Below are 19798 nucleotides of genomic sequence, written 5' to 3' on the forward strand. Positions count from 1 at the left end.
GCTTTACACTGATTGTTCTAATTTTTTCTAATCCAGTTCTTGTGTGATAATAGGTTTTTTGGGTTGAAGTTTTATTTGGTTCCTTAGAGTCCCTTTATTCTGTTTTGTGCTCTCTCTTTTCATGTTGAATGCTTTCCTCAAATGTATGGTGATCCTTGGTTGTCATTTTAATTTAAAAGTGAGACACCAAAAAAGCCGATTGGATGGTCTATATAGAGGTGGGATGAACTTGTCAGGGATGGGTTTTATATGCTCTATCTAGGGTGTTTGGGCAGGAATCCACCTGCTTTGTTGGGGAATCCCTGAAAGTCAGCATCTATTGAACCGTTCTGTGGAGTCATTTGGTTTCTACAGGAAAAAATATTCTAACCTTCTGTTTGCAAGTGGAGGGTAGGGCTCTTAGCATTTTGGGAGCCAAGTGAGTGAGCAGGTCTGGAACCTCGTCCTTCAGGATGTAAACTTCCTCTTAGGGCCTTTGTTTTCGGTACAGTGCCTCTTCCTAACTTCTGCTGTTCCTAAAGTCCCTGGGTTTAGAGCCCACCTGGTTCAGTTTCTACGCAAAATAAATCCACCTTCTCCTGCCTGGGTGCAGGGGTAATAGTCTACTGGCTGCCCTGGATGTGACCGGAGACCTGGTGGGCTAATGCTGCTGCATACAGAATTTGTACCAAGTCCTCGTTTTCAGCCCCTCCTCATCTCTGGTCTCCTGTGCCACCAGGTACTTCTAATCACTGACCCTTCCCAGGGTGCTTGTGTGAATTGGCATCCCCTTCCCTGGATGCAGGGGTTCACTTTCTCAGCTTTGCTAATTTATCTACTTTTCATCTTCCAAAAATGTTGACATTTTATGTTCATTGTTATCCTTCTCGTATTCTTTTTTTGTTTGTTTTTACTCTCATTTTAGTGGGTTTCAGGATTGATCAGAAATAAAAATACATGTTCAGTTTTTCCCAGTCAACTAGAATTCCTTTGGCATTGTTTTGGGGGTTTCTTGTCTGATCGTTTCATGTCTGTAAGTTGTGTCTTTCTCCAAAGATCACAAGCTTCTTTGACAATGGGAATGGTTTCCTAGACTCCTTATTATCTCTCCTTTTACGCTCAACAGTTAATTATGTAGAAAGCATTTTAGTAAGGATGTGTCAAATTCATTTGAGTAAGATGAAGTCTTTTTAAAATTAGACTGACTTTGGACAGTGTTTCCTTCTGTTGGAAAACTGCCAGTCCTTCCTGAGGTTCAGAGATAAATCTGCCTTTGCAAGGATAACTAAAAGAGGAAAACAGAGAAGGCCTTTGGCAGAAAAAGGCTGATGAGACAAACTCCTGTTTAGACCTTAATGATTTAATGAAGAATTGATGGAGAGCTGCCCAGAACCTCTCTTCCCCCTCAAGTTTGTTGCCGTTGCTCCCTCTTCACAGGGTCAGTGATGGAGCAGGCCCTTTTCTGACTTGGTGTTCTGAGAGTCTTTGACTTCCTAAGAACTAATGCAGGAGGAGACCCACAGAGCTCCAAGTTTTTTTAAAAATAAATTTATTTATTTATATTTGGCTGCATTGGCTTTCTGTTGCTGCTCGCGGGCTTTCTCTAGTTGCGGCAAGTGGGGGCTACTCATTGTGATGTGGACTGGTGGCTTCTCTTGTTGTGGAGCACGGGCTCTAGGCATGTGGGCTCAGTAGTTGTGGCTCATGGGCTCTAGAGCGCAGGCTCAGTAGTTGTGGCGCACAGGCTTAGTTGCTCCGTGGCATGTGGGATCTTCCCGGACCAGGGCTCGAACCTGTGTCCCCTGCACTGGCAGGCAGATTCTTAACCACTGAGGCACCAGGGAAGTCCCTCCAAGTTGTTTTGTCTCAACAGTTAAGGTCAAGAGCCTGAATAAACTAGAAGGAATATGCATTAGAAGTCAGACGTGGGATTTTGTTTCAGTTCCACGTTAATTAGCTATATGACAATCAGTAAGTCATTTGGACTTCAGTTTTCTTACCTGTAAGATGGAAATAACAACATGTATTCCCTACTTTATAATATCGTTGTAAGGGCAACATCCATGTTTGTCAACATTTGAGCATTGTCATTTTAAACTAACCATGTAACCATGGTATTCCAGACCCTCATCTGCCTACTGACTGGACATCTACACATGGGAGTCCAAATTCATTTCAGCCTCAACTAATCCAAAACAAAACTCCCTGTGCCTCCTCCCCTCCCCTGCCTAATACTGCCACAATCACAAAACAAAGCAACACGGGTTTTCCTCCTCAAATTACTCTCTCATTAGCCACTGAATTGTTCACACACACCCGCCCCCGCCCAATTTGGTCACCAGATCCTGTCTATTCTATTGAATCTATCCTTTTTTCTCAGCGCTCCTTATCACTGCCTTTGTTCAGGTTCTTACTTCATGCCTGAATTGCTAACTTGTAGCTGGGCTCCCTGGATCTAGTCACACACTTCTTCCAGTCTATCGTCTATACAAATGCTTAGCATAATGATTTTTTTTTTCAAATTCGGAAATATTTAAAACCATCAACAGTATGGTGAATAACAAATTCCCACTTCCCAGCTGTCAACAGAAGGATTTTTGTAAAACTTACATCTGATCATTCCCTGCTTGAAACTTTCGGTGGCCCACGGGACCCTTCATGACCTGGCTCTGCCTGCCTCTCCATCCTCGCATTCACCATCACGCTCCAGCCACTCACAGGTACTTGCACTTGCCCCAGTTTGCTGGGACTACTCAGGAGACCTTGAATTTGGGCGTTTCCTCCTTGTTTCTCCTGCCTGGCTGATTCCATCTAAGCTTTAAAGGCTCAGCTTAAGTGTCTCGTCTGTCTGCAAAGCCTCCCTTATTCCCATTTCCCCGTGAGCTATGCTTTGCATACTTCCCAGAATTCACGCAGTGTATCGTCATTTGTTTACTTGTCTGACTTCCCCACTCTCCTCAAGGGTGGAGACTATAACTTTCTGGCGTATGGAAGATAGTGCCTAAACATTTATTCAGTTGAACTGGATTGGACACTCTGCCAGCCCATTGAGATGCCATTACTTGTCTGTGTGAAGCAAGCAGTTAGGTAACTGGACAACATGAAGCAAGCTTGCTGACAGCTAAGAGCCACTGTAGGATATCGTTTAGTCCTGATCCCACAGAGTAGTCACAGATGAAAGTGGACTGGCCACTTTGGTTCCAACTTACGGTTCTTCTGTCTCTGTGTTTTATGTAAAGATATCTCAGATGCAGTATGCTTACATGTCCCATCAAGAGATTGTTGCCATTTTTAATGGATAGAGAGTAGCAGGTTCGTTACACTACACAGAGATCATGTCACACTGGGGTCGCAGGTTAGGAAAAACCGAATGTTAGAAGTTGCAAACTGGTAGCCCTGGGCAGTTCCTTGCACAGTGCTGGGCTCTTGGAAACATGAAGGAGTCCCTTAAAGGGCTTAAAATATATAGTATGGAAGCACAGCATAAAGAATTCACTGTGGTCCAAGGTCAAATGTAATCAGTGCTGTGGTGATGGTGCACTAAATGTTTAGGGATCTCCTGTACCTTTCTTTTTCTTTTCCTGGTTCTCTTGGTGCTCTGTGCTCTGCTTTTGTTTGTCAGTGATCAGCCCTTTGGTACTTACTGCTTTAGAGAAACCTAATAGGACAGCTGTGATAGGGAGGGAGGCCTAGATTGTAAATAGCTCTTTTCTTGGGCTGCCAAAAAGGAAGAAACTTGGGTGGAGGGGGATGTTACTACCATCCTGTCTGAAGCTAAGATTCCAAGCAGAGAGATGACAGTTCTCTATCTTCATTTAGGTTTTATTTAATATATTCCCCATTCCCCCAAATTTTTCCCCATGAGCATTTAGAAGAAATGCTAGTTAGAGCAAAAGGAGGGGGAAAGGCCTTACCCAGTTGGGAAAGTTGCAGCTTTATGCAGGAAAGTGCTTATCTTTCTGCCTTGTCTTTTCTAATTGTTTTGAGGTAGTTTTAGTGCTGGTATGGGATATCCAAACTTAATCACCTCTAAACCGGAGACATGGAGGTAAAAGTTAGAAAATGACAGAGAGCTTGCTCAGTTCTGCCTTTTTGTTAAAAGCAAGGGCAGTTTAAACCTCAGTTTTAAGATTACTTTGGGACCTGGATTGAGATGGTTGAAGAGGTAGCAGATTCCTAATGCAGTACTAGGAGCTGACAGACCTGAGCTCCCAGCTGCTTTAACCAGTGTTACTATTCCCTTTTTCCCAACTCCTCTTGTTTATTCCAGTCATCTTGCTATTGTGTGCGACCTTGTATGACTGCATCTTCACTTCATCTTGTCATCCGGTTAGATCACAAAGTCCCTGTTTGGCCAAAGGCCAAGAGCACCATAAATGGGAGCTTTGGATCTGCCACTGATTTGGCTTGTAATTTGGGGCAAATAATTTGTTTTTGGGTTTTAGTGTCACCTAGTTTATAATAGAATGATGATTTTTTGTCTTGTGGGGCAATTTGAAACTAAGTATGAAAATTGTACCTCCTAGATTTTCCAGATCTGTTTCACTTTCCATCGTTCTATTCATTGTCAGGCATAGGTATATTATTTTTGGTTTAGGAAATGAGGTATAAATGTGACAAAGAGATCATTGCTTTTAACTCTTTGTTTGAAAGGTGCTATAGGAATCCAAGCTTAATGGAGGATGGGGACACCAGGAAGAAACTCAGGCTCCTGACCTTGTCACCAGCTTCCTTAGTTGACAAGGAACAAATAATGTAGCTGTCAGTACACATGTCCTCTCTTTTCACTTAAAATTTATCTTAAACTTTTAAGCCAAATACCTACATGCTTATTAAAGTGACCCATGTCACACATATACAACCATTTATTATTAACATTTCATTTTTTTCTCTTCTTTTCCCTGTACATAGGTTCCTTCCCCTCTTTAAAAAAAAATTCTAAAAAGACTACTGCATGAATGTATTCTCACTGTGTTTTACATAGTGTGGTAGAATACAGAGCAGAATGTGAAAGTCCCCCTTCACCACTCTGTGGTGCCCCCGCGACACACGCTTCCTTCCCCAGAGGGAACCACTGTCAACACTGGATGAGCATGCTTCCCATCGCCATCCAAGGGGGTGTGTGTGTGCGTGTGTGTGTGTGTGCATGTGTGTACTTATAAAATGAGGGCTCATCTTTTGAATATTATACAATGACTTCTTTTTTATCACTTTACTGTAACACAGCATATCTTATAAAATCTTTCCACGTCAGGACAAATAAGTCCACCTTGTTTTCTTTCCTTTGTTGTTGTTGTTAACTGTTACATAATAATTCATTTTATTGGGGTACCTGGTATTTAACTCCCTACCTATAAGTGGACGTTAAGTTTGTAGTTCTTACTCTTACAGTGCATCAGTCCTAACAAGGATGTGTCTTTGTGCGCGTGTACAAGCGTTTCCGTTGGATAGTGCCTGACGTGGAAATGCTGGCCCAGAGTGAATGCCCATTTTTGGTTTTGGTGGGTGCTGCCGAATTGTCTTCCCAGAGGAATTCACCAATTTAAACTCATACCAGTGGTGTTTAAGAGTGTTTGTTTCCCTGATCTTTACAAGCGTTTTATAACGTCATCATTTTCATTTTTGTCAGTCTGATAGGTGAAAAGTGGTATGTGATTATTTTAATTGGCATTCTTCTAGGTTGTGTTTCTGTAGATATAGCCTTGTCTGATTTCTGCCTTTTAGGAATCCCTCAACATTGCCAGTTACTTGATAACATTTTTCTTATTTTCTTAGGCTGAATCTCTCTATTTTATGTCCATCAATTATCTGTGGTGTAGGGTGGGAATCGTTTCACTTCATACAACTTTAGACAGGAGATGGGGTAAACTTGTGCACTCAATTTACAATCCTGATAAATGTCTCTCATATATATTTTTTCTCTACAATATTTTCAATTTTCTTTCTTTTTTCTCCTTAGCATTACATTGTAACCTCTATTCTGTCTTATTACACAGCAATATAAATAGTATATAATATTCTATCTGTCTCCACCTTAGTTATCATAGTCATTTCTCTGTTGATGAACTTTTAGGCTATTTCTAAAGTTTTATTGTTACAAATAATGCTGCTTCCAACATCTGTGTATAAAGGCTCTGGGCCCAGATGGTTTTACTGGTGATTATAATTTTAGTGCTCTATGTCAGTGATTCCGGAATATAGAAATGTGTAGATAGCTGCTCAGGTGATCTGTGACTTAAACCTAATACTGATATCACCCAATAATGATAGCACAAAAAGCAAAAACTTTAGACCAGCTTCCTTTATGAATGAAGATGTGAAAATGCTAAGTAAAATACTCTCAAGTAGAAGTCACTGATATGGCCCTAATGGATAATGGCCAAATAAGGTTTACTCCAGGAATGAAAGAATGGCTCAACATTAAGAAAGCTATTGATAGGGCTTCCCTGGTAGCACAGTGGTTGAGAGTCCACCTGCCGATGCAGGGGACACGGGTTTGTGCCCCGGTCCTGGAGGATCCCACATGCCGTGGAGTGGCTGGGCCTATGAGCCATGGCCGCTGAGCCTGCGCGTCCGGAGCCTGTGCTCCATGGCGGGGGAGGCCACAGCAGTGAGAGGCCCGCGCACCGCAAAAAAAAAAAAAAAAAAATTAGTTGGTTCACTGTGAAAAACTATGATATTATCCATAGATGCAAAAACGTATTTAAATTAAACAGTATTTCTAATACATTTAAAAAGGAAAAAAATAAGATACTTCCTTTACATGTTACAGAGTGTCTACCTCAGACTAACTGCCAATAGCATTAGCAGGACAAAACAAGGCTGCCCTCTACTACTTAATAGTATTTTAGAGGCTCTGGCCAATGTAGTAAGGTATGAAACAGAAGTCAGAATTAAGGCTTTGAGGATTAAATGAGATGACATTTCAACCGTCTTAGTCTGATATTTCTGATTCAAATAAGGCACTCAAATTGTAGATTCTGTTGTTATTCTTTTTATTACCAATAAGACATATTCACAAAGGAAAGACAGAATTGTCCCTTGCATTTTAACACATGTATCCTGGTGCTTTTATGAATGTGGGTTCTTTGATCTTGGTCCTTGTGGTTGAATGATCCTGATTATCTGGTCTAGAGTTTCTCTCAAGACTTCAGTCACCAGGAGTAGAGGTGGGTACTCAGTACCTGTAACTGACTGAACGGTTTGGTTCAGTGATTTTTAAAAATTTTTGGCTGCATTGGGTCTTCGTTGTGGTATGTGGGCTTCTCATTGCGGTGGCTTCTCTTGTTGTAGAGCATGGGCTCTAGGCGTGCAGGCTTCATAGTTGTGGCACGCGGGCTCTAGAGCACAGGCTCAGTAGTTGTGGCACACAGGCTTACTTGCTCCACAGCATGTGGGATCTTCCCGGACCAGGGATCGAACCAGTGTCCCCTGCATTGGCAGGCTCATTCTTAACCACTGCGCCACCAGGGAAGTCCCTGGTTCAGTGATATTTTTGATGACCTTTCAACGAGCTGTTCTTACAATCCTGACAGTATTCAGAGACACGAGTCCCAGACTGAGTGAGTAATAAAGTTACCAATGAGGAGAATGATACAGGAAAACAAGCTCTGAAATGATGACACCGTTGTCTTGATACTTGACTCCTTGTTCAGCACCCCATTGTGTACCCTCAGTGCTGTGCATTTCTGTAGTAAATAGCTGCTTTCTTTTATCAGGAGTCATGTGGAAGTAACCCGTTTGGTTAACCACCACACAGAATTCTTTTCCAGGCAGCTAGATGTCTCTAAATTTGGTTTGTGACTTCAGTCTTTTTTCTCCCCCTATAGCATCTGGAGAGGGCCAAATGTGAACTGTGTTGACAGCACTGGGTATACACCTCTGCACCATGCTGCTTTGAATGGCCATAAGTAAGTATTAACGTGCTACATTCCTGCCCCACTCTTCAGAACCCAGGCCTTCAGATTGTCTTCTTAAATTTTTTCCTTCTGTAAAGGTGTACAAAGCAGGGATGCTGAAGAACAGAGAAAAACTAAATTTAGTCCGTCCAGAATTCTTGAGTCTCTCTTTAGTGTATAATATAAACATCCTTCCCCACCCCACTCCCAAAATAACTTTAACCAAAGGTTAAGTTTTACCTTTCTTCTGCTTATTCTCTTCCCCTTTGAAATGGGGCAGTGCCTTGCAATGATCTGGATACGAAGCTCAAATGTGGGGCAGCCAGAACATAATGGTGCTGGATGATGTATTATGTAACCAGTCCCTTTATAAACTGAAAATAGATCGAGTGGTCATGAGAAACTTTCTTTCTGTTGACTTTATCTTTCTGCTTGCCACTCTTTCCTCATAAAATTAGCCTTGTCCACAACAAGAACCATTTTTAAGGGGAAAAATAAATAAATAATATGGCCTATTTAATTCCCTCGAGTATAGAGAGGTTATCAGGAATTTGTGATTTGTGTGGGGTTTGTCTGGGAAGATTTCTGGAGAAGGTGTGCTTTGGCAAGGGGGTGGGTGGTGGTTTGAGAGAAGGCACAGGTTTCAGTGGTTTGGCAGCTTGAAGAGGGCGCTGCCCTTCAAGTGAGGTAGAATGGCAAGGCTCAGAGCAGGAGCAGGCCGAGTGGTGGAGTACAGTGCGTAGATTTGCCAGGAAGAATGAAAACCAGAGTGTAATGGAAGACAGGGCATCGGGGAGTTTGAGGCCTAATACTAAAGGAGATAAGCAGTAGAAGTTTAGTTTTTATGAGGAAGGATTATTGGGACCATTTAGATTTTTCCGAGCGAGAACAGGGCCCTACCACCTCATGGTATTCTGTCTCACTTTTGCAATATTTGGCCCAGCCTAATTGATGCTTATGTGCTGGAAAGAAGCAATGGTTGTTTCCTTCTACATTAAACTTTTCTAAGATATATGGAATGTGATCATTTCCTGTAATGTGGTCTTTTCTATAACCATCTTAGACAAAGCTAACAGAAAATCTGTAGAGACTCCCTCCACCTTAAATGGTGGGGTAACCTGAATTAAAGTGAATCTTTAAATGACTGTAGCTTGTTAGCCAAGTTCATCTCCAGATGCTGTTTTATTTACAGTGGAGATTTTCTTTGACCTCATGTGCGTGGGGATAGTTATACATTTATATCTACTTAATTAGTGGTGTCACCAAGAAGGAAGCCAAGTCCTTCTTTCTGGATGTATCAAGTGATACCATATGCATCTGGCTTATGTTTGCAGCCACTTTAATTCTGCTCTGCCTGTCCGCTTCCAGCTCCCACATCACTAAGTGCTCTGAATAATGTGGTGAATAATGATATTTGTTTTGCATGACTGCTTTTATGTAAATTCTATCCCTGAATGCTGTTTCAACATCACAAACAAGGAAACATTGCAAGGTTTAGACAAGGGGACCAGACGTTTTCAAAATAATGGAAAATAGATGGATTATGTAGAAAGCCCAGATACACCGGGAGGTGATGAGTCAGTGTAGTGTGCCTCAAGATGGCTCAGCTGCTGTCAACAGCTGTACAAGTAGCTCATGGAATAAAAGGAAGAGCTGGGCGGTGAGCTCAGGTAGAGATGGGGAGCCAGGTGAGATAATCTCTGTGAAAGGGCTTTGTGCCAAACAGATGTGCAGAACTGTTAGTACGAAAGACTTGTGGGTTCTGCAAACTCATGATCGATTTTCGCCTTCTAGGGATGTGGTCGAGGTTCTTCTGAGGAACGACGCGCTGACCAACGTGGCTGACTCTAAAGGCTGTTACCCTCTGCACTTGGCAGCCTGGAAAGGAGATGCCCAGATAGTGCGATTGCTCATCCATCAAGGGCCCTCACACACCAAAGTCAATGAACAGGTTGGAGGGAAGGGAAGCTTTCTCCACTCAGCTACAGCCAGACCTTGGCAGCCCCATCACCAGCTCAGTCCCGTAACTCAGATCTCAGGGAACTAGCTCTTCCCTGGCCTAAGGGTGATTCCCCTCTTCCCAGTGCTACTCCTTCTAGTGCGTCAGGGAAACCTTGTACCATGAAGGGTGCATTTCATATGCATTTGAATCATGCAGATTTGGAATAGTACTGTAACAAAGTTACAAATACTCACCTCACGTGCAAGACTGGAAATAATGCAAATCCTGCAAAATTGCCCAGAGTTCATTTCAAACTGGTGGGCTTTTGCCATCAACGTGGCAGTGCAGCTTTAGCTGGTAAACAGAAATACTCCCAGCATGTGCTGGTACTATGTGAACCATGCCATTGTTTTACATGCATCAGAACTTGCAGGAGTGGTGGTACGAGTGCTAGTGCTGAAAAATGAACTCACAAAGACACGTGAGTGGAGGTCTGAGGTGATTCAGCAGAATGAAGATCATTTCCATGTGTCCTCTAATGTTCATTTACTACTGACCATGCTTTGACAAAGCAGAGAGAATTCTTAAAAACTAAAAAAGGCAGCATTTGAGCAGAAACACCACACACTGGCCATGGATTCAGGTACTCTGAGACTGTACCTTCTCTTCTTTATATTTATTCCTTTGGGAAAGTTATATTTGAATTATGTAAGTTCTAGACAAACCTCTCATAAAATACACCTCCCTGTAGTTTGGATCTGAGATGGTGTCGATTTGCGAGGAGATGGGCCCTCTCTGAATGACAAGCCATTCTCCTGTTGCCCTCTCTGCTCTGAACTGAAGTAGATACTTTTCTTATTTGCTTGAAGGAGAGAGATGCTGCCCTTTCTCAGTAAGCTTAGGACTGTTTTACTAGTGACTTTGCTGAGAGGAGATTGTTCAGTCACCTGTAGGATTAGATCAGGGTTATTCCTCAAAAAAATAGGAAACCATTCTTGAAGTCCCCCTGTCAGCAAGACCATGCACATTCTCAGTGAGCTGTTAAGAGCACATTTTTGATTCAGAGAAGGGCAGCTTCACTGTGAGGGGTGAGAAAACTACAGCAGTGCTCCCAGCTCTCTCCACTTGGAGATTGTTTGTGTACAGCTGTTCATCGGCCTCCCTTTCCCCCTTCTGGCTGTATTTTCTGGGTAGGTGAGCAACAGACATTCAAGATCATCAATGAGGATGTTTGTTTTATAACATTAGGAAGGAAAATTGTCTCTTTAGAATTGCCTCTTTAGAACCTAAATGCAACTTTACTCCTCCTGGCTAATGTGACAGTAATTTCTCTTATCTGGAGGAAATTTATAAAAGAGGTTTGCTTTTAACTAATATTCCTCAATGTGGAAAAATCTAGTCACCCATTAAAGTCCTTCTCGTTTAAGAAATTTTCAGCCACCATTTCTAATCCTGTCTTTGCTCACTTTTGCCTTGGAACACAGCTGCTTGGATTTTTGAGCCACTTGAGTATGCTAGCTTGTCCTGCTCACAGCTGCCTCCCGCCTGGAGTGTCCATTGATAAGTGGGACCCAGCCCAGTGCTTTGCGTATCTGGCAGGCAGGTGGGTGGGGCAGGGGCTGGGCACAACGTCTGCAATAGCTCGAAAGACCTAATGCATCTAGGCAGTGGTTACAAGTACTTCACTGATTTATTAAAAACCATTAACGTTGCTTCAGTTGGAAGCTTGGATGAGAGGGGTGATGAGCGCGGTGCCCTGGAGGTTGTCTTCCCCATTAACTTCCTTTTGAGGCACCCAGAGGGCAGATCCAAGTTGTCTAGTGTTGGGCCCCCTCGGGGCTGTGCATTGCTTTGATATATTTCATCCATTTTATCATCACATTTTCTTTTCCTCTCCTTTTTATAGAATGCTCTTGAGATCAAAGAACTCAAAAAGTACGGCCCCTTTGACCCTTATATCAATGCCAAGGTGTGTACTTTTCGCTGCCAGGATTTCTCTGCATCATTTCTCCAAGCTGCACTTTCTCTTCAGTCCTCTCTGGCTTCCACTCTCATCCACTCAGACTCTTCTTCATCAACCTGACGTTTGTCCGCTTCAGCCCATCTGCTTCTGGCTTGCCTGGGAATGGGAAAACGAAGCTTCAGTGGGTTTTGTTCTTGTTTTTAAAACCCATACCAATTCTGGAAAGCTTGGGTGCTTTTCCTGGAATGGCTGAAAAGCTTAGAAGTGGCAGAACTGGGGAAATAGAAGGAACCATATTATGGGCATAATTTACTATATTGTGATTTCTAAAATCATTTAAATTCAAAAAAGAAAAGTGCAATTAAAAGATGTTACGCAAAGTAGCTTACTTTTTAATAAGCACAGAAAATGATTAAATTGTACTTCCTAGATTAATTTTTTTTTTTAAGTTTGCTTTCGATATTTCTCTTGAGATGGAATCCGAACAATAGCTTGTGGTGGAGGTGTGGCAGCCAGGGCGTGGGTGACTCCATTTTACTCTTAAAAGCTGCTGGTGTGGCTCCCGTCTCTTTTCCTTGAGTTTGTGCCTGGGGCTTTGAAGCCTCAGTCCCTTCTCCCCAGCCATTAGCTTCTCTCTCTGCTTGGTCACTCTTGGCCCTCGGAACAGCTCAGAAATAGGAAATGAAGTTGCACGGCCAAGCAGGGCACTTGCCTTGAGTCTCCCTCCCCTGTGAGGCTGGGATAAATAACGGGCTGATGGGCCTAGTGATGAACGTTCAGCCCCGGGCCTCGGCCCTCCACTGCCTCTGGAGGCAAAGCTGGTGGGTTGGGTGATGGTGTTAGCCTGTCTCCTCTGTGCTCTCACCTGCTGTTTTTGACTCAAGGTTTCATTCAGATGAGGTTTGCTTTTTGGCAACAATCTGGAGTTTGGCTGAGTCACTGCATTATTCACATCAGCTACCTTTCACTTGGCTCTGAATAATACAGCAGCTGCTGGGAAGGGAAATGTAAGGTCCTTCTGCGCATTTCCAAATGCAAGGCAGATATTTCATGTTTTTCTTTGAAAATACTGATTTAGCAAATGAAGGACCCTATGGGCTGGACCTCGGCAGGCTCTACAGGAGATTTCCTTCAGCTGTTGGGCCCTAATCGTGGAAAAGCAGTTTGATCTGGAGTGGGGGAACACAGTAGTTTTAGTTTGCCCACACTTTCAATTCTGTTTTCTAATCTTCAAGATAGGAAGATAGGAAGATACTTCATCTTCTTTTATTTTTTTGGAAGTAGTGCAGCAGAGTGGAAAACCCTCACAGATCAAGTCAGACCCAAGTTTGAATTCTGTGCTGCCACTTACTGGTGTTGACTTGAACAAGTTACTTAATTTCTCTGAGCTTCAGTTTCCTCTTCTATAAAATGGGGTATACCATCTACCTGGCGGGCTTATTTTGGAGTTCAAATAAGATCATGTACATGAAGTAAAAATATCTGGTCACTAGTAATATTTGAGGTTCTAATTTTAAAAGGTTTATACCATGTGGTATTTCTGAAAGGGTGTTTTGGAATTTATTCTTTGTTACTAGTGAGTGAAGCTTAATGCAACATTGCTGTATTGGTCCATTCAGGGTTTTGTTTTGGGGGGAAGCACCTTGAAGTGATTGTTTCCCGACTTGGTGGTTACTTTAGTTAGCTTATAAAGCTCTGATTAAAGGGTAAGACTTTTTTTCTTAAAAGCACATTTTCCTATCCCTTGATTTTGCACACATAAAAGAAATTTCGTCTAAATGGAATAAGAACTTACTTCTCTCTTTGGAAATACAGTCTTCCCTCAGTATCTGAGAGGATATTGGTTCTAGGACCTCTGTGGATACTGTGTTCAAGTCCCTTATATAAAATGGTGTAGTGTTTGCACATAACCTACTTCTATCCTCCCATACACCTTAAATCATCTCTAGATTACTTATAATACCTAATAATACAGTGTAATACGATAATACAATGTAAATGCTGTGTAAATAGTTGCCACTTGGTAAATTCAAGTTTTGCTTTTTGGAACTTTCTAGATTTTTTCCCCTGGAATATATTATTTTTAAGCATTACCTTTTAAATTTATTTATTTATTTATTTATGGCTGCATTGGGTCTTCGTTGCTGTGCGTGGGCTTTCTCTAGTTGTGGCGAGTGGGGGCTACTCTTCGTTGTGGTGTGTGGGCTTCTCATTGCGGTGGCTTCTCTTGATGTGGAGCATGGGCTCTAGGTGCACGGGCTTCAGTAGTTGTGGCACACGGGCTCAGTAGTTGTGGCTCATGGGCTCTAGAGCGCAGGCTCAGTAGTTGTGGCGCATGGGCTTAGTTGCTCCGCGGCATGTGGGATCTTCCCAGACCAGGGCTTGAACCCGTGTCCCCTGCATTGGCAGGCGGATTCTTAACCACTGCACCACCAGGGAAGTTCCTCTCCCAGAATATTTTTGATCCATAGTTGGTTGACTCATCAGATGCAGAACGCATGGATTGGGAGGGCCAACTGTACTACCCTTTGCCTCCACCCCACCCACCACCCCCTCAAAGGCCAAGTGACGTAAACTCCGTTAAGGGATAAGGCTGTTTGGGTTGTGCTAAGAATGCAGACTCTTCTCAGGCTGATTCAGTTCTAACCTCCCTAGGTTATATGGGTTTTCATTGACCTGGTGTGTCTAGGAATTGTTTTTGCTAAAATACATTTGTGTGCTAAGTCCTATCAAGCACCTGTAGAAATTAAGAAGTTGCAGATGCCTTTCCTGGGAGCAGAGATGGTTTTCATGAGCTTTTATCTTCCTCTTCACCATATGGACCTTTTCCTGTTTCAGCAAATCAGCATAAACCAGTCCAAATGTACGTCATCCTTAGCTAAGGTGAAACTATTAAAATTGTTTACTTACCCCCTTTTAAAACAATTTTAACTTAGTCTGAATATCATAAGATGAGCAGTAGTCAGATTCGTTTTATGGTAGGTCTGTTTCTCCAGACACTTAAAAGTAATTCACAGGGGCTTCCCTGGTGGTGCAGTGGTTAAGAATCTGCCTGCCAATGCAGGGGACATGTGTTTGAGCCCTGGTCTGGGAAGATCCCACATGCCATGGAGCAATGAAGCCCATGCACCACAACTACTGAGCCTGTGCTCTAAAGCCCATGAGCCACAACTACTGAAGTCCGTGTGCCTAGAGCCCGTGCTCCACAACAAGAGAAGCCACCACAATGAGAAGCCCGCGCACCACAAAGAAGAGTAGCTCCCGCTCACCACAACTAGAGAAAAGCCTGCGCACAGCAACAAAGACCCAATGCAGCCAAAAATAAATAAATTTAAAAAAGTAAAAAAAAAAAAAAAGAAATCCATGTTCAAATTTCACCAATTGTCTCAATAATGTCCTTTAGAGCAATTTCTTTTTCTGGTCCAAGATACAGTCCAGGATCGTACATAATCTGAAACAGTTATCCTCAGCCTTTTCTAGTCATTCATGACATTGACATTTTTGAAGAGCATAGGCTGTTTGTTTTGTAGACTGGCCCTCAGTTTGAGTTTGTCTGATAATTCCTCTTGATTTGCTTCAGGTTATACATTTTTGGCAGTAATGCCACAAGAGTCATGCTCATCCTTCCTTTTTAGTGCATCGCATCACCAGGCACATGATGTCAGTTTGTTTTGTTCTTGATGATGATGAATGATGTTTAAGTTGGTGTCTGCTAGGCTGGTAACCTTTTTAATATTAGTTTTCCTGGGCTTTACCCTCTGAGGTGCTACCTTGGCAGACCTGGGGTGGGGCTCAGTATTAGTTACCTTTAAGCTCCCTTGTAATTCCAAAACGAAGCTTGTTTAAGAACCACTGATCTAGGCTAACTTTCCACTAGAGCAGGATTCCTCTTTTCTCACCTAAAACGCAGGCCATCTACCCCTTATTTTATTTGTTTGTTTCTCCTAGTAGCAAGCAGAATTACTCTTGGCAGCCTCTTTTTGAATTCCACTGATTTTTGGTTTCTTATGCTTGATTGATATCTATTTTCCTAAACCTTCTGTCTGTTGGTCAGAGTTCTGCCTTCAGAGCTTTGCAGAGTAAGTCTGACTCCTCCTCCACATGAGGAACTTGGTTCTCATGCTTTTCCTGTGTCTTCTAAATCTTTGTAGACCCACTTTGTCCTTTTGTTCCAGTATATACTGGAACCTTTTGTTGGGTATATTTCTAGAGACTATACCATCGTTGCTCCAGAGAGCTGTAGCCCCGGTGTTCCTAACTTATATCTGTCAACGGTGGACAAGAGTGCAGTTGGGCTATAATCCAAGCACTGGGAGGTGATGGTTTTGAATAGTTCCCAGAGGAGAAAAGTCACGGGAATGTTTCTAGATGGTTTTCTGCTGTTTGTAGTTTATGTGTGTGTGTGTGTGTGTGTGTGTGTGTGTGTGTATGTATATAAAACACATAAGTAATGGATTTATACATTGAATGGGGTCTCCAGATATAAAGGGTATAGGGATTTTTTTTTTTTTTAGAAGTAATGACCTAGCAAGGAAAAAATGAAAGTGGGTCTCAAGATGAGTAGGAATGGGGAGTTTGTGCAAAGCCTTGGGGGAAAGGCTTTTAGTCCTTCCTTAGTCCAGATTCATAGTAGTATGATTCTGTGAACTCTTGGGGTGTTGTAAGCACCCATGGTGTGATTTGAAAGGTGTGAAAGAGAGGGATTCCAGGTGGTTGAGAGTTTGTACCCTCCCTGGAATCCCTCTCTTCCTTGTGGGTCCATAAATCCAAAACTTTAGTGACTTCTTGCCCTGAAAATTGTTAGGCTCCAAGGGGAAGCGGTAGTAAGAGCTCATTGTGATGGCCTGTGTTCAGTAGTCGAGAGATGTGGTCACCACAGACGTAAACTCAAGAGTATTGTAGTTACCAGAGCATGTCTGGCAAGACTGAAACATAAATAAGATGCTTCCTACACTGTGAATATAAACTGCAGAGATGTGGTTAGGCCATTTTTAACATAGGCAGGCAGTTTGCCTGGTAGTGATCAAGACCATGCCTTTAGCGAGGCAGCTCTGTGGTAGCTGCTTTAGTTCTGGCAAAAGCCCAGAGAAGACTTTTTTTCCCTAGAGTTTTACAGTTCTTCAGGCCCTAATGACATACTTTTTACAGATTATTCTGGTTGTTGGGAGACAACTTGGATATAAAAGAGATAGCAGTGTCTACTTCAGAGTAAACGAGTTTTTTTGGACTGGAGTTTTAATGAGAATAAGCTGACTTTCTTGGCCCTTGCTGTCATGCTAATCTTGAGATATAAAACCCTGAGAATCCTCTTAAACTTCTTTGAGTTGCAACTCTGCCCCAGGATCCCTCTACAGGAAGCTCCTGTGAGTTTTCATTGCTGTAGCTGTCTTTTCTTCTCATGAGAAAGCGAGGTGACAGCTCTAAGTTTTTCATGCCATAGCTTAATAGGAAGTGGGCATATGGGTGGCCTGAAAGGTTTGTTCGGCACAGGGAGCCCCAAGGATTTACTTCCAGCCCAGCGTTTCTCCTGCCCTCCAGACTTTCAGGTTGACGTGGAATTCGCCCCTTGGACCCAGCTGTATCACAGGAGGCCATTGCTAACTGGCTGTGTTCTGTGGCCAGAGAAGTCTGTCTGCACCTTCTCAGCAGCTGCTCTCCTGGAGCTGTGTTGGAGCTCAGTGCTGCTTCCTCTGTTTATCTGTGTGCATTTATCTTTGCATGTGGCTCTTGCTACCACCCTTTCTGTCCTTGTTTCATTAAAAAAAATTTCTTTGCTATCATTCTGGCCTTTTGGGGCCTTGCGCCTAGTAGCCCTGGATCTTTCTGATACACTTGGTGTAGCTGGAAAAAATGATGCAGTTAAATGCCAGATCAAAAGCAGATGGAATTGCATGCATGTTTGGGTAACTTCTAGTCTGTTACTTTTAATATCATTAATAGAATTGAAGCAATTGTGGAAACATTTAATCTTTACCTTTTGACCACTGAAAGGTGCATAATATTGACCTGAAGGACAATGCCCTCAGAAGCTTTGTTTCCCCAAAGTGGCAGAAGCCTCCTGGATAAATTCAGGAATCTCAAAATCTTGTGGGAGAATTATTATTTTCATTAATGCTTCTAAAAACGGAGAGATCGTGGAAATTCCTCTATGCCTGCTCTAGTTATACATTGTCAGTAGTAGTAAAAGAAAGATCATAATTGGAATGATTAACATTTTGCTTCTGATGGTTGATAAAGCACAAACTTCTCCTGCTTTATCTCAGGTTCTCCCTTTAGTTTGAAACAAAATTGACATCAGAGGACCTGTGGGGTTGTGAATTTGAATTAATGGCAATGTTGCAATCTTGAATATTTTGCACCTCTCACACAAAACATTCTGGTGTCTGATTGTATCTTTCTTACCTAAGAAACCCTTCTTGGCACAGTTGTAGGTCCTGCATGCATTGGCTGGGGCAGGCTCCTGGAGCAGGCTCAGGGTGGCATCTGGGTCCCGCGTTACTCTGTGACTGAGCTCAGGTGCCTCAGTCCCCTGGCAGTGGCTGTTGGCTGATATGTTGAGAGTGATCTTGGGTGCTCTGCTCTGTAACTTTCATTGTTGGCCAATTGATTTGCATGCATGGAGCTACGCAGACGACAAACTCTTTCCAAAAAGCTTGTGTGTGAGGCAATGGATGGTCAGCAGATCCAGAATCAGGACCACGGGGTTGGCTCAATCGAAATTGTAAAACCAGTTGAAGTTTAAATTGAGTCAATGGCAGTGATGTTACGGGCATCCATCTGTGCCAGGGCTTCTCCCTGCGGCCTGCTGTGTTCCCAAGGTGGCTCTCCTTGCCGTCTGGAGACACGTCTACATTGGCACAGAGGAGACTACAAAGGCTGAGGTGCCGACTGCTCCCCTCTGGCAGTAACTGGGGCAGTTGAGGCTGACTGGAGCAGCCGGGCTTGTTTGCGGGATTCTGACATAGTTCTATTAGTCCCCAAGTGTTGCTGCTATTTTTCTCATTTAAATTTCAGTGGTTTTACGTGTGATTACCCCAGTTGTCTGCCAGTTTGCTGGTCACCTTTCTGACATCATCCGCCTGTTGACTCTTTAGAACAATGACAACGAGACGGCCCTGCACTGCGCAGCACAGTATGGCCACACGGAGGTGGTGAAGGTCCTCTTAGAGGAGCTGACTGACCCCACCATGCGCAACAACAAGTTCGAGACGCCTCTGGACCTGGCTGCACTCTACGGGAGGCTGGAGGTGGTGAAGATGCTCCTCAACGCACACCCCAACCTCCTGAGCTGCAACACTAAGAAGCACACCCCTCTGCACTTGGCAGCAAGGAATGGCCACAAAGCCGTGGTCCAGGTCCTCCTGGATGCCGGCATGGATAGCAATTACCAGGTAGTGGGGCGGACGTACCTCCCAGGCCCAAGGGACGTAGTCATTTTGGAAAAGGCACAAGCGCCATGCTGCTGGGCTGTGTTCCTATTTAGCACGGTTCACATCACATGTCAGATGCTTCCATTTGCTGACTCATTGTAATGAGAAACTTTAGAGACAAAGAAACTCCTCCAGTGAGTCTGTTATTTTTTGTTTCTTTTCAGGGGTAATACATGGTCATTATACCCTGAAAAGACATGCTTATGGACTCTCTCTTGAAATTAGAAAACTTTCATTATCTTCCTATACCTGTGTTCCCACTGCCACCATTAGCGCCTCCAAAGTCCCATCAACTTGATGTTGCCGACAGGAGACTTAACATTTCCCTTTGTTGGTAGCTTTCTCCATTCAGATGAATGGCCATTTCTTAGGCTTTGCATCCACCAGACCACATTTGAAGTTAAGGTGTTTCCCCCCCTTGTACTTTTCTTCTCATCATTCCTTCCACCCAGGAAGGTGGGGTTTTTAGGAGTGTCACCAATAGGTGGTTCCAGGGGTAACAGTGCAGTTATTCATGTGTGGCCTCCTGGTGGCACATCAAATACCCAAGTATGGGCCACGATTGTGGTTTTGGAATCCAGACAAG

General features: G+C 43.1%; 1 protein-coding gene across 7 annotated transcripts in view; it reads left to right on the top strand.

Moving 5' to 3' along the window:
* Nucleotides 1–19798, top strand: part of ANKS1A (ankyrin repeat and sterile alpha motif domain containing 1A) — a 189789-nt gene that overhangs the window by 67159 nt on the left and 102832 nt on the right. For 4 of the 7 annotated variants that reach the window (XM_060162634.1, XM_060162636.1, XM_060162633.1 and 1 more), the window contains exons 2-4: nt 7809–7889; nt 9672–9828; nt 18877–19173. In XM_060162634.1, coding sequence (XP_060018617.1) covers nt 7809–7889; nt 9672–9828; nt 18877–19173 — 535 coding nt within the window. Of the gene's footprint in view, nt 1–7808; nt 7890–9671; nt 9829–11725; nt 11789–18876; nt 19174–19798 lie in introns of those variants that run through there. The other 3 variants (XM_060162640.1, XM_060162638.1, XM_060162637.1) reach the window with 2 other exon arrangements.

Source organism: Lagenorhynchus albirostris, chromosome 10, assembly GCF_949774975.1.
Source record: "Lagenorhynchus albirostris chromosome 10, mLagAlb1.1, whole genome shotgun sequence".
Classification (NCBI taxonomy): domain Eukaryota; kingdom Metazoa; phylum Chordata; class Mammalia; order Artiodactyla; family Delphinidae; genus Lagenorhynchus; species Lagenorhynchus albirostris.